The 14185-nt window shown below is 44.6% G+C and overlaps 1 protein-coding gene across 1 annotated transcript in view; it reads left to right on the top strand.

Annotated features, from left to right (window-relative positions):
- Nucleotides 1–1332: 1332 nt before the first annotated feature.
- Nucleotides 1333–14185, top strand: part of LOC109642332 (neural-cadherin-like) — an 84820-nt gene continuing 71967 nt past the window's right edge. Inside the window, exon 1 of the mRNA XM_069528261.1 lies at nucleotides 1333–2823. Within this exon, the coding sequence (XP_069384362.1) occupies nucleotides 1821–2823 (1003 nt within the window). The 5' untranslated portion in view covers nucleotides 1333–1820. The remainder of the gene's footprint in view (nucleotides 2824–14185) is intronic.

Consider the following 14185-nt stretch of genomic DNA (forward strand, 5'->3'; position numbering starts at 1 on the left):
TTATCTTCCATCCTGGCCGTCACGGTGAATTTCACCATGTAAGACAACATGATAAAGAGACAGGGTTTGATTTGCATTCATGAAGCACTTAGGAAGTTCAAAGACAAGTTACAGAGCAGAATAAAGCGTGCAGGGTCCTCTCAGACAGTTCAAACGACGTCTATTTTAGATTTCAACATTTCACCCTAAATGACAATGTGGCACTGCTGCTACATGAGGCCATTTCTCACCAATAAGCTCCCTGTCACACTTTGTGCTGAAGCTATTTTTGTGAACGGATTTCTTCTCCAAAAAGCCTTTGACTCCTCAGGTCAGAGATTGTAAAAACACCAGAGAGTGTTGGGGTGGCTCATGTGTCCTGGTAACACAGCCCACTGCTTTGTGCCACGCAAAAGAATACAGCGATCAACCAATATGAGCTCTGTGCTCCAGCTGCAGGCAGGGATTCAAAATTGTCTGGGGGCTCACTGCCAGTTACCAGAGTTATTGCCTGAAAAGGAGCAGTTTACTGCGGAGAGTGGATTCGGCTAAAATTGCAGTGATGGATTGTGGTTTCAAATTGATAAGGATCTTTCAGTGGAGGCTTTGATGAATTTTCAGACTGAATACAGATGTAGACTACACTATGTATGAGCAGAGGGGGAACATCACGTGGGACGATGTATAACCGTACCCCCAGTGCATATGAATATTGATCCACGCACATCTAAAGTAAAGGTTGACATGACATGAGAGATGAAGTCAGTGCAGTGAGCAGTCGTGCACTCCAGCCCATTATTTCCTTATCTTTTTGGTTATTCACAGCCCTGCGGTCCATGTAATATTTAGTCGTCTGACTTGTCACATACAGAGAAGTGAGGGGAATTGAAAGTGTGCAGTCTTTGGGAATTAGCAGTAGCCACCAACAGATTGAGTTGAGAGTGCTCTGGGTAGCTTCCCACTCTGGGAGAGGAAGAGCAATCAGGGTGACAATGTTAATTTGAACTCTGGTGTGCATGTAACACTGGCTGCAAAGACATATGGAGCCACTCAGTGTCGTAAATAATCATGTTTGCACAGTTTAACAGCCAATACCCTGGCATCTGCATTTATATTGATGCATTTAACATTTTTCTTTTTGGTCTGAGCTGCAAATGAAACATGATTTAGTTAACACACGAACCGTTAAGGGATAAGTTCAGAGGAGACTTTTCAGCAGAAGGTTGTGGGTTCAACTCCCCAGACAGACAGACTGGGAGAGAGTGGAGAGCTTGAATCTCTGTAAACAGCAACTGCATCAGTGTTCTCACACAAGGTAACTCTGACATGCAGGGCTGGGAGAGTGTATTGGTTTCCAGACAGACAGAGAGTCTCTTGGATAAAGGAGCACTCGACCTTCTCTGGACTGGAGCGATTTTCTCTCTATCAACACTTCTTTACGCCTGAGAGCGGATTGTGTCACACAGCTGGGATAAAGCCCTGCGTGTGTGCACAGCTCAGCCGCCGTGGGGAGGTTTGGAGGCGGGGACCCTCTCGACCATCTCGGGGTGGGTTCACCGAGGAGTTCCGTCCCCGTGCGCCGCCACGCCCCCGCGCTTTGCGCTGTCCGGGGCTGTGGTGCTGAACGCATCCAGCTGCCTGCAGCGCTGTGGACTGCGCACTGAGCCCAGAGACGGATCTCTCAGGATGATCGAGGGGCAAGTTCACATGGGTCTCCTGGAAGAATCACATCGTGGATAACTATGAGGGGAAGATTTTTGAAGTGTTTCTCTTTTCCTTTTTAAGGATTTATTTTCACTAACCGCCCTGAGTCACTTGGAGGCACATAACTTGCCACCATCATGATGTGGGGGCTCCTGTTTTGGTGCCTTCTCACGGCGGCTGCTGGATATCAAGCACGGCAGCGACTGCCTTTCTTTCACGGGCATGTTTTTGAGAACTCGCCGGTGGCTTCCAAAGTGAACGGACTGAGCATTCCGGCGAGACGCGTCGACGCGCAAAAATGGTGCCCAGTCCCCGGAATGCACTTCAAACTGTACGGGAATGGCAGCGAAGATTTCCGCGCCTTCGCCCACCACAGGCGGGGGAACATATTGCTGAAAACTTCCCGGGTCTTGGACAGAGAGGCTCGGTCAGACTACCGGCTGAGCGTCGGTGTGTGCTGTCAGACCTGCGCGTCGGACTCGGTCTTCTCCGAGGTTGCGTCGGTCAAAGTGGATGTTTTGGACACCAACGACCACGCACCGACTTTTCGCAGTGCAGACACCGTTCACATAACTTTAGACGACACCACTGCGCTCCGGAGTGTGGTGCACAGGCTGGAGGCGGCGGACGCAGACAGCGGCAAGAACGCAGAGTTGACTTATATTTCTGTGCCTCGGAACGGCAGTTTCTACGTTGTCCCGAAGACAGGCGAAGTTTTGCTGGTTGACTCCATCCTGGGGCTCCCCTCACAAGTCAGATTCACAGTTTTTGCCAGGGACCACGGCTGGCCCCCTCTGACCAGCAAAGGTGTGGTGGTGACCATCGCTCCACAGCGGTGGGCGACGCGCCACGCTGAATTGGCGCGCCGGTCAGACAGGGCAGGGCGGTCCCCGAGGGCATTGCTTGACCCCGGCTCTCTGGTTCACCTCAACGTGTCTGAGGACGCCAGCATCGGCTCGGTCATCACGAGCCTGAGCCCCACCAGGTTTCAGTCCCCCGCCTACGAGTTGATTTACCCGGAGTCGCAGAGCTCCCCGGTCAGCGTGGGGCGCGACAGTGGAGATATCACGATAAGCAGGAGGCTGGATAGAGAGGCAGAGCCCACCGTGGAGCTCACAGTTAAGATTCAGGATAAACGAGGTGTGTAGAATATTCCTCTCCCATTAATCCGCACTTAACTTGGGTCATGCACTCCCCCTCCTCTCCCAGGGAATTATTTGCATTGTGGTGATCGTGCCCTATTTTAATAGAAAATGCTGCACATGGTAAAACTGTGCCGCCATCTGGACACTTCAGCCTTCACAAGTGGACCCCCCCCCCCCCCCCCCAAAAAAAACATGGCCTGACATATCAATCACATCCATACAGACCGCAGGCTCATTCCACAGGTGTGCCACATCATGCAACCTTCCACATGCCTGATATATGTTCAACATGATGAAGCTGATTCACGCTCTCTGATTTGTATAAAATTCATTTATGAGATGTTTCAATCACGATCCCACAGTGCAGGTTGATCTGCAGCAGGGGTCACATGAGTTTACATTGAAGTGTCTACGTGAAGTGGTTGAATTATGTCCTTGATTGACATAGTTTGCAAATGTGAAGTTGTTTTCACAGCTAATCCTTGCAGAGTGGCAATCCACTGTGACCCTCCTCTCTCATCTACTGGCATTACCCCTCTAATCCTCCTCTCATTCACTCTTTAGTCCCAGGGATTTGAAGAATAGCACTGCCACATTCAGGCGTCCCCTCAGATTCTTGGAGGAAAGGTGAATCCCATCGGTTCATAAAGTTTTGTTTTGCTCTTCCAAAAGTTATATTTCAAGTATATCCAAAAAAACAACAACAACAACAACAAGGAATCAAAATGATTTGCCGTGTAATTGAGCTGCACGGTGTGCAGGAAACAGGGTGCGCTGTTTTCATTTGACTTGCCTGCTGCTGCTACATTGCACAGCATGTTCGAGATTGTAATTGCATGCCTGATTGGGACACACTCTTGCAAAGGGTGTCTGGTTTTTCAGAGAGAGCGGCTCCTTCCCCCCCCCCACAGATATGATAGCAGAAATAAACCAATCTACCCAGACAGATATTCAGATACCTTCCTCCATTTTACCTTTCTCACCTGAACTCCCTTCTGCTGATCAAAGCCCTGCCATGTTCTCCATCCTGTGACTTTCCTCTCTGAATCCTGACATTTTCTTCTGCTTGCCTCATTCCATATCCCTCTCTTTTTTATATTTAGGGATTTAACCCCATCTTTCATGTAAATTTGGCTGCCTACTGTATGCGGGTTTGAATGGGTTTTGCTATATGCGTGGTCTGTCTCACAGATAAAGGAGCGAGCTCACAGACACGTTAGAGAAAGAGGCAGGATGAGTGAGCAGCTTTGTCCTGGTAAGTCTGTCCTTGCTGGTGTTTGTTTGTATGCGAGTGTGAGGCCGCATGATCATATGAAAATTGACCCTGGGTACGATAACAACAGTTTTAATAAGGCCCTGTGCGTTGCAGCATCTCCACTTATTTTACCAGGGCGGACCCTCAGTAGCTCAGAGCTGTCTGTGGCTCTGACAGTCACCTGCTGAATGTCAAACAGAAAACACTGTCAGGCAACAGTCTGCAGCAGCAGCTCGAAGAATACACAAGTCAGCAGCATTCAGCGCTCGAACCTTAAAGATATTTACCACATCATTCACATACATGGGCAGAGAAAAATGAGAGGCACCATAGTTTCTCTGTGAAGAGGAGTGCATGGTGGACAGTTTGACAAATACACAGGGAAACAACATGTTCTCTTTACTGGAGGGAATCTTGTTGGAAGAGTTTGGTTCGATTCCTCATCATAACTCCGCTGCAGAGGTGGCAAAGACCCAGTAACTCAAATTGTTGGAGGTTAACAATGCAGATCCTTTTCTTACATTTTGGTCCCGCCCTATTCTAAACGTCTCCTGGAAGAACATATATCAGATTTTAGATATTCAGAGCTACTCTCTCTACAGGCCTGTGGTTCTCAAAGTGGGATCCAGGGTCCCCCAAGGGTCCTTGAAGGGTTGCAGGGGGTCCCAGGCCAAAAGAGAAATCATTTTCATCCATATGTAACACACTGAGAAAAATATTTTGGCCCTGAATCACAAACACCCCCTTGAAAAGCGAAAATCTTGTCAAATGGTCATCCATGGTCGAGTTGTTGTTAGTTAAAGGGTTCTTGAAATTTAAAGTGTACATACTGGATGAAAATAAAAAAAGGTTAAACCTCGTAAGTGGCTGAAGGCCCACGCTCCCTCAATTGAGGGCTGGATTTACATAGTTCATAATGAAGAAGTTGACATATTCCCCCAGAATGCATCAGGATACATTTACCAGTGTGAGGTTGAGGTGGTTTGACTTTATGAAGCTTCAAGACAAGAATTTACACAAGAGTTTTTCCAGTAGATTTATAACTTGAGTTCTACTATTCCTCCCAGTTGTGTTGTTTCATTTTGTGATGTTCATAGTAAAAGTTGGTACCAGAATTTGACGCCTAGAAAATATGCAACTATTTTTGTTGTGATGTATATCTGTCCAATTAAAAACTTCTGACCCAGCGCTTCAGAATGACAAAGGGCTCGAAGACCAGCGGCAGAGTTAAATTAAGGCCCTGTAGAGACAAAGGTATAAAAAGTACAGTGACCTTTGTGATAGTGCAGAAAGCTGCATTACAGAGGTTCCAATACAGAGCTTCTCAATCTCATCCTCGTCTTCTGCAACTCTTACATTCCTGCTCCTACGACCATTAGCTTTATTACCGTAGTGTCCTCTCTTCTTGCCATGTAAATGTGTTAGTGGTTGGTTTTGTGCTTAACAGCCTAATGTTTGCTCTCCTGGATGATTACAAGAACACACACGCTCATTACAGGCTACGTGGGGAAAAAACGTACAAACGGTTATTAACTGGTGAGCGCAGATTTCGTAAATGTGTAGCGAATGTGTTCATTAACTGGTTAATGTGGGCATGAAATGCTAATCACACTGGTGTGAAGCTTTCTTATGTTAATAAGTGTGCTGTGGGGAGAGCGTTATGATGAGAGCTGCTGCGTGTGTTGTTCAGATGGAGATTAAAAAGTGTAGCTTGACACTTAGATATCATAGATACATGATTCTGGCACGCTGCAGATGAGGAAACAGCAGTCCAGGATCACTCTCAGTGGGGAGTACATCCTCATTGACATACTTACCTGAAAGAGAACGTGCTAACCAAATACTCCGCTCCCCCCATGGCTCTTAGACGTGACATGTTTGATCACTGGGTCGTTTCTTGTCGGTTGTATTAATCAAAAAATTATGCTGAAAGGTTTCATTTGGAATACATGTTTAATAATACAGTCATGCTATAATTATCCAAGTATGTGCCATCATGTAACATGTTTTACCATGAGGACAGAGTCTATAGTTCCACAGTGACCGTAATCATGAATATGATTAAAATAATTTACAACAATAGCTCGTATTGCAGCTCCTGCTGAAGTTCATACTGGATAGCTGTGTACACAGGGTATGATCGATCTGAAAACTGTGTGTTTCCTACAGTTTCTGGCTCAATAAGTTTACTCACTGTAAATATTGTTATTTTGTTGATGTGCTCATGTGTGCGTCTCTCTGAGGACCTTTTTAGTTGTTTTTCTGCTAGTCGAAGGTTCAGGTCAGATTGTTTCTCACCTTGTTAAAGGGATTGTTCACAGAAAAATGAACTATGCCAATGAAAGGGTGGGTGAAGTGTTTGAGTCCACAACAGACTTTTGGAGTTTCAGCGTTAGAGCAAATCCAGTATAATAGAAATAAATGGTGACCACTTCTTCAAAAGTAAAAAAACATAAAATGCCTCCATTCTGCTGCTGTGGTCTCATCCAAGAGTCCATCAGACCTGACATTCAAATTAGAATCCAACTGTGTCATTTACACAGCAAATTTTGTAATTTTTGAGTGAACTTTCCCTTTGAGGCAAATTGCGATTTTATATACAACTACAATTTGATTGATGGATCGACTCAAAATGGTTCACAACAGTGTCCAAAGATACGCTTCCCCTAGTTTGGTGGGAGTGTCCGAGGTGTCATCGGTGTTTATACAGCGTATCAATCCCACCAGATCTAAAAAAGTTGCAACACTCATGTAACACAACAGGGTGTCCAGTGTTTCACTATTTCTATTCTCAAGATATATTATGCAATTCTTCATTAAAATGTCCAAACATGACCAGACCTGTGTTACATATATTTTTTGACCTTTTGATTTGTTTGATGTTCAAACCCAGAGTCGGCCTCAGTCTTATTCAAGGTATCAGGACGTTTTATTTTGGTCCCCCGTTAACTGAGACATATCCTCTTCACCCGAGGCTTTGTCCTTCTCCGATATAACATCTGGGGCGTATGATGTGTGATGGAGGAAAAACACACTGCTACTCAATTAACCAGTCAGCTATCCCATCCCCCCCCCCCTACTGTTACAGGATCGCACTTTCGCACTGTATCGTGGATTCAAACAACACCTCTAGATGAAAAAAAATCCCATGATCCCTCGCTGCATCACAACGTCATCAAACCAGGTCTTTTGTTCATGTTTTGAATCAGGAACCCTTAGTAGCCGAATTTACATATTCACATTTAAATAAATGTTTTGCTGCGTTTTGTCGTGGGCTGAATTTGCCTCTGATGCCGTTGCAATTTTCTTTTCAGCAGGAATTGATCAGTTCATGTTCTCACACTTGTCTGCTCAGTGTAAACAAGTACATTGTTGATCCAGTTTGTGCTTATTCTTCATCGTAGCTTATTATTTCTGAGGTCGTGTTGTTATACAACCATCTCACTGCTGTGAATCATTTCAACTTTTTAATTACACCCTTAAATTTAGGAATCTCAGTCTTGGTTTGCAAAAGCAAAACAAACATCTTGCTTAATTTCTTCTCCTTTAATTTAACTTCACTCAAACCCTTCTTTAAATTATATTGTGTAACTCACCATCAGACTGGAGTATGGAGTATTATTTTTCGATGGCTGTACTTTTTAAGGAATAATAACAAAGCATTTTTTTTAGGGGGGTAGGGATCTAATTACTGGATGTACATAGAGAGGATTTCCGTGATCTTACACGCTTTGACTCAGACGCATCGGATTCAGTCGTATCACCTTGTTTGTCTAAGGAGTCTGTTCTTGCTCAGGGCGCTGTAAAAGTATTCCTCCTCTTCTCTCCATCTCGATCCCCTGCTCACACTGGAGAAATATTTACCGTCTAAACTATATTCAGTACAACGAAAATCCCCAGAGAAACAACCAAGCGATATTTTTCTGACATAGCCTCCGTGTATCAAACCAGCAGTGTAAGAAAAGGAAAAAAGAAACGGTAAAAAGCAATGGAAGTAGGCCATGACTCATGACTCAAACAGTTATGTGGTGTTGTTTTGAGGAGAGGGAGTGAGGGACCTCTGCAGCTCTTCCTGCAAAAGATTTTTTTTTTTTGCCGGCCCACAGAGGATGTCAGTTTAGATTTGTATTGGCGGGGAATTTTCTCGCTTTTGGTTGTCCTACCTGAAGAATGCTTTTCTCTGCACCTGAGTATGAATCTGTTAATGGTATTTGATGGGTTTGGAGGAGTATTGAGCAAGTGTTGCAGCCCTTTGTGAGTCGGAGCGGAGAATATCGGAGTGGTTCCTGCCTCTCTCTGAGGCGTCTGTGGGCAGGGTGGTATTCTGCTTGTGGTAATCACCTCTTCACAACCTGTTTTGTCAGGCAACCTCCTCCTGCTCTCTGTTTTCTGTCCTCCTCCCTCTTCCCTCTCTTCTGTCTCATAGTCAGCATCTCGCCTCACGCTGTCTTTAATCCAATTTCGCTTTTTTCTACTCCCCCCCCCCCCCCCCAGTCCCACGATATTTGCATACTCCCCTTGTGATGTGAAATGAATTGAGAAGAGACCCGATCTCATTTTTTTGTTTGTAATTTGTGACTGTGGGGGATGTTTGTTTAAGTAGAAAACAATTTCACAAAAGCCGTCTGAATTTATTCAGTGTAGTTAAAAAAAAAAGATGATTAGGATGTTTTTTTCCCTCTGTGATTGTGAGCACGTGTGTGTGGTGTCATGTGCATATGCACGATGGGCTGTGCAAATTTGTTTGTGTATCACTCACTGTGCATGTGTTAAATGTTATGATTGTCCTTTCAGTATCCAGACCTTGCCCCCTGCGAGCAGAGACTCTCAGATTTGTCACATGTGACGACGTGCTGCGAAGCCGTAACACGCCTGCAGCATTTGATTTGTGCTCTGTGGTCGCTCCGACGGATGCGTCTGTGCAACATCCCCGCAGTCTTTTCTTCTCGACAGTCCTAGCATGTTCTCTGATGCTGTGTGGGAGGGAAAGCGGGTGTGCATGTGCCACGGCTCTTTAAAGACAGGATTAAGCACAGAGAACAAGAGCAGGGAAATGAAGGAAAGTGGCTCTCTTGTACATGTAGGAGAGATATTTAAAATGGATAGGAGGCGCTACTATGAGGGGCACAGAAAGGGCAGGACAACGCTGGGGGCTTGTGTGTGTGTAAAGCGTGCCAGTTTGGGAGATTGTTTGTTTTTAAAGGGCAGGGAGTTGTACAGTGCTGATGAGTGGTCAGCCTGATGAAATATAATTGTCAGGTGGTTAGAGGGCAGGAGTGAGAAACTATTGGGGTGGCAGCAGGGGAATGAGGTGTGCATGTACCTCGCCTGTGCAGAGTGGATGGCTACAGGGCACTGGAGAGTTGTGAGGAAATCTACTAGTGTACAGCTGTGAAAAGGGCAGAGTGCGCTAATATTTGTCGGAAGACGGTTGCAGGGCAAATAGAGGGAAGATGAGAGGAGAAGTATGACCTGCCCTTTGAAAGGACGGAACAAAAACAGAGAGGTAGAAAGACAAATTATTGTGTGTTGTACAGCACATAGGGAGCAAACTGACTTTTCTCTCCCAGTGCTAATTCTCAAAACCTTCCTCAGGGTGTCTTCATCAGCAGAAACACATTCTGCATGTGATGACGGAGAATCTGTAGGTGACATGATTTAAGGACCCAAACCTTCTGGTTTCAGCTTCTATAGTTTGCCCAATCTCGCTTGAGCAGGCTTTTGGTGGCCCGCAGGTAAACGGTCAGTGCGGAGCAGCAAACGAGGTGAAACACTTTGACTGAAATACATCAGCTCTCAGCTTTTTAATTTATCTGGGTGCTTATGATGAAAGCTGTTAAAATCTGGTATTTTCTCAGACTCCAGCTGGAAAATCATATGCCCTAAAATGAATGGAGCATTTCTCTGCAACTACAGGGTCTGTGTGAATTATCTTGGTATATCTATATAAAGGTAACATTTGACAGATTTCTGCAGAGCGGTATAAGCATCGGCATAGGTGTTACTAGGTCAGAGTAAATGAAGATGGAACACAACCTTAATGAAAGATTTCTTTCAGCAAATGAATATCACCTAATGAAATCATGCATCTGTTGCCCCAAACCTCACACTTTATTCTATTAAACTGAAGCAGAGCAAAGTTACAGAGTTTTAGTAGAGATATGTGCAGACCTAATCCTCTAATGGTATTACGTCTATAACTCTATTTTCATTTATATGTTTTATGATAATTGACACTTAACCAAAATGTTGTCCGGATATAAAACACCTACATCAAGTATCACAAATGTTTCTGTTTGTTTGGTGAACTGTTTAATTTGTGTGGACGCGTTAGGCTGTTAACGGTGCACGGTGAACAGAAGACAGAGAGTCTTGGCCTTGATATCTTCTGTCTACACCGGAGGCCCCAAAATACTGGCAACTGTCCAAACTTTAAACTGTAAAGAAACTGTTTTTTTTTTTACCTGAGTTCAAATGAGGCCAGATATTCTCAGGTACGTCTGTCAGAGTAGAAACACACAGGACGACAGTAAGCAGGATTTATCACTGCCTCAGTTACCTCGGCCAAGAATGTGCTGTTGTCAGCCAATTGCATTTGTTTGCTTGTTGGTTTGTTTGTTTGTAAACAAGGTTACACAAAAACTATAGGGATCCGGGAATCCAGGAATATTTTTATCACTATCAATATTTTTATTTCCTATAGGGTCGGTAGCGTGGAATGTTCCTAACGAGATTATGAACAAGTTCGTCCAGTTGGGTGACTCCCAACCACCGGCTCTAATATACTGGTGATCCACTGAACTAAACACAAAAAAACCACACAGCTCCCCTAGTGGTCAAAATAAAACAGCACATAATGGCCCCTGCAGCTATTTGAATAAAACAGCCACCACTTGCTGCAGATAAGACGGAGCTGCAGCTGTGTTAATTGTTGGAAAGGCAACAAGTCAGAACTGGAGCCACGTGTCTCAGGCTGACATTTTGACAACTTGTTCCCCACCCCGGCCTCGTCCCTCGCAGACTCTGGTGACTCCGCAACAGTGTCACGCTACTCCTGACTGACAAGACTCATAATTACTACAGCTGCTAGCAGTCTCCGTCACTTTGACTGTAAACATGTCCTCATGCGACACTTGCTGACGTCTCTGGAGACCTGCTGTGGGGGACTTAATGAATATAACCAACAGCAGAAACAGCAAATCTTAAAATTAAATTATAGTGAATCAGCCACGTATTGCCATTGTCTGATCCGCTTGATATGATCGGTGTACACCCTGATTTCATTCCCAAAATCAGATTGTTGCGTCCCTACTGTCACTAAAGAAAGGAGGGCGGAGGAGAATATATATTTATGTGTGTTTATGTCAGAGATGCATAAATTGGCTTAAGTTGCCAGTAAACACAGTTATTATTGGGGCCAAAGCTGTGGAATGATTAGGAATGTACGTCTCCATCATTCTACTTCCACCAGGAATGTTTTTCACATTATAGCAGAAATCTCAGTAGCTCATCCCACATACTGTGAATAATGCAAGATTGTTGTGCGAGGTGTGCTGCGAGATACGAGTGCTGCACACGCCGCGGTGTTGTGAGGACAGTCGTGGCGACAGGGAGTTTTTACCCGGCCAAGGGTCTGCATTATTGATGCCCATTACCACAGACATTGTCAACTCCAGACACTGCACAGAGGCAGCCGCTGTCAAGTAAATGTCTCGCTGACCTCCAACGGCACAGATTCCCAGGATGCCTCTGCACAGCTTAGTGTCTACCTGTGTGATAAATGAGCACGACTCACACATTGTACAAGGAGCTTATCACCAACAGAGGAGGTTTTGCTTTATTAAATCTAATCCATGATGTGCTGACACCAGTTTTAGTGCGAGACAAAGGTTTGAGTTTATGGTTTTAGGAGTTTTCGGGCATAATTCCATTTTTCTCGCTCTCGTGCTGGCAGTGATTGGCTAAATTTGGAACAATCTGTAGTGGACACATGAACAATTTATTTCGCCATCTCCGTCCACCTGAAACTTTTTTTCTTGGCTCCACCTTTGCATGCTGGATAGCCTCTCGGTGGCATTTCCCCAGAGAGAGTGGAATTGATTTTGTGCTATTGATTAACCAGGAGCTGTTTTGCTCCCAGTCACAAAACATCACTTTAAACAACAATTTATATGTCGTTGAATAGACTGGGACAGACTGTTGCTGATATTTTACAAACTCGCAGAGAGGTAGGTGTGTGATTGAGTCGAGGTGCTGATAGAACCGTCCTGAAGCACTTTAATGAACCAGCCTCTCAGACGATTCCTCCTATAGGCTGCAACGAGCAAGGGAAAATCTGAGAGAGTGCGAGGATACGTCGTGGGAATTCAGTGCGTGCTCTTATTTATCTATTTGGTCTCGAATTTCTCAACCTTTTGTACCCAAAGGTCCAATTAAGTGAGCATAACAATGGTTGCGGCTCCACTCTCTGTGGCCAAAGGATGCACTGATAAACACACAGGACACAGACAACTCTGAAAGCTTTGCCGGGTGAACTGTGAACAAGGAGATTTTTAATGTAGGGAAAAGATCACATGGCTGACCAAGTTGCCTTGTGAGATGTCTTGACATCTCAAACTTTGCTTTGGAGTAAAAGCACACAAATTTCAGAAATTGCAGTAATTGTGCGACAGCAATTTACACAGTGAAAGAACGGCTTTTGTTGGCAAGATGAAAATGACTGCCAAGCAAGAAAAGATGGAAGAATGAAGATAAAGGCTACTGCTAAATTCTTGTTTTACTGGTGAAGACCATGTAGAGGGTGAGGGATTTGCAGCTTGGATTTGAAAATGTGTTTGAAAATGATGTCCATCTCATGGTTCAGTTATTTAATCAGTTCCAGGAAACAGAGAAATAGAGTACAACTCCATCACAGCCTGTGGATGGCTGATTACAGTAGCAGGTGTCTTTGATGCACAGAAAATGTGGTGCTCTCTCCAAGCTGATGAGAATCCAGGAGAGAGCACGTGTTACATGGGCTTTTAGATGGAACTTGTCACATGTGTCCATGCATGTGGAGGAAGTGTGTTTCATGTGTCCCAGCTTCCAGTGTGTGTCTGTTCTCAGTGGAACTAGTGAAGCATTTGTTTCTTTCTATTTTTCTCTCTGCCTCCACAGCGCAGGGCTTAATTCCGTGGACTAATCAGACCATATGGTCTCTACAGTCTTATGATGTGCTGAGAAGGATGGGAGGATAGAGATGCTGCTGTGCTGCTTTTAGTGGCGGCCATGCTGCGGAAACACATTGACACACTCCACTGCTACACATCAGAGATTAGGACCTGGAACTGAGTGCACATAGTTTGCTGCCACCCTCACAAACTGTTTTACTCGAAATGAAACAAAGGAAATGGGAGAAAAGAATTGAACTGAAAGCACGATTCTATTTCTTTTCAGCACTCACTGTCTATCTGCTTTTCAGACCCCGTCCGCAGTTTTGCGTGTCATTTTTCAGAAGTTACCGACTCGTACTTACTGCTGCCCTTTGTGCCCCGACACCACAGCTGCTGTTTAATCATTTCAATTATTGATTGCGTGAATGTGCATTAACGTGGTTTTGATGGATATCTCTCACTGAGAAATAGCTGTGTCTGTCAAACGCTAAATTGATGGTCTGTGCAGAAACGTTGAGTTAATCTCATGAATAATTGTGGGCTCAAAGTGACAAATGAGTCGCTCGGCTCGTCTGATTTGGATTGAGTGCAAGATCACAATATATTTACACTAAACCCGACTTACACAGCATTACTTTGTAAAAGTATTAATATGAGATAATGTTCATCCAATATGAACACGACCACAGATTTAGGGCATTAAGTTGATTAATATTAGTCTTTACCACGTATGTTGGGTATAATCATAGATATCTGTTGTTAGCGTTGCTCTGGTAGCAGATGCTGTGAAAAATCATGATGAGGTGGAGCAGTCTAACACTTGGGCCGCACACAGTGGGTGATAAACATTGATCTTGTTTAATCTTGCTGGCCTGCTGCTAATGACGGGAGATGATGGGCCACACAGGACAGACTGCCCACTGGATTAGATATCTAAATGAGGACTTTAT

This window comes from Paralichthys olivaceus, chromosome 7 (genome assembly GCF_024713975.1).
Source record: "Paralichthys olivaceus isolate ysfri-2021 chromosome 7, ASM2471397v2, whole genome shotgun sequence".
Taxonomy (NCBI): domain Eukaryota; kingdom Metazoa; phylum Chordata; class Actinopteri; order Pleuronectiformes; family Paralichthyidae; genus Paralichthys; species Paralichthys olivaceus.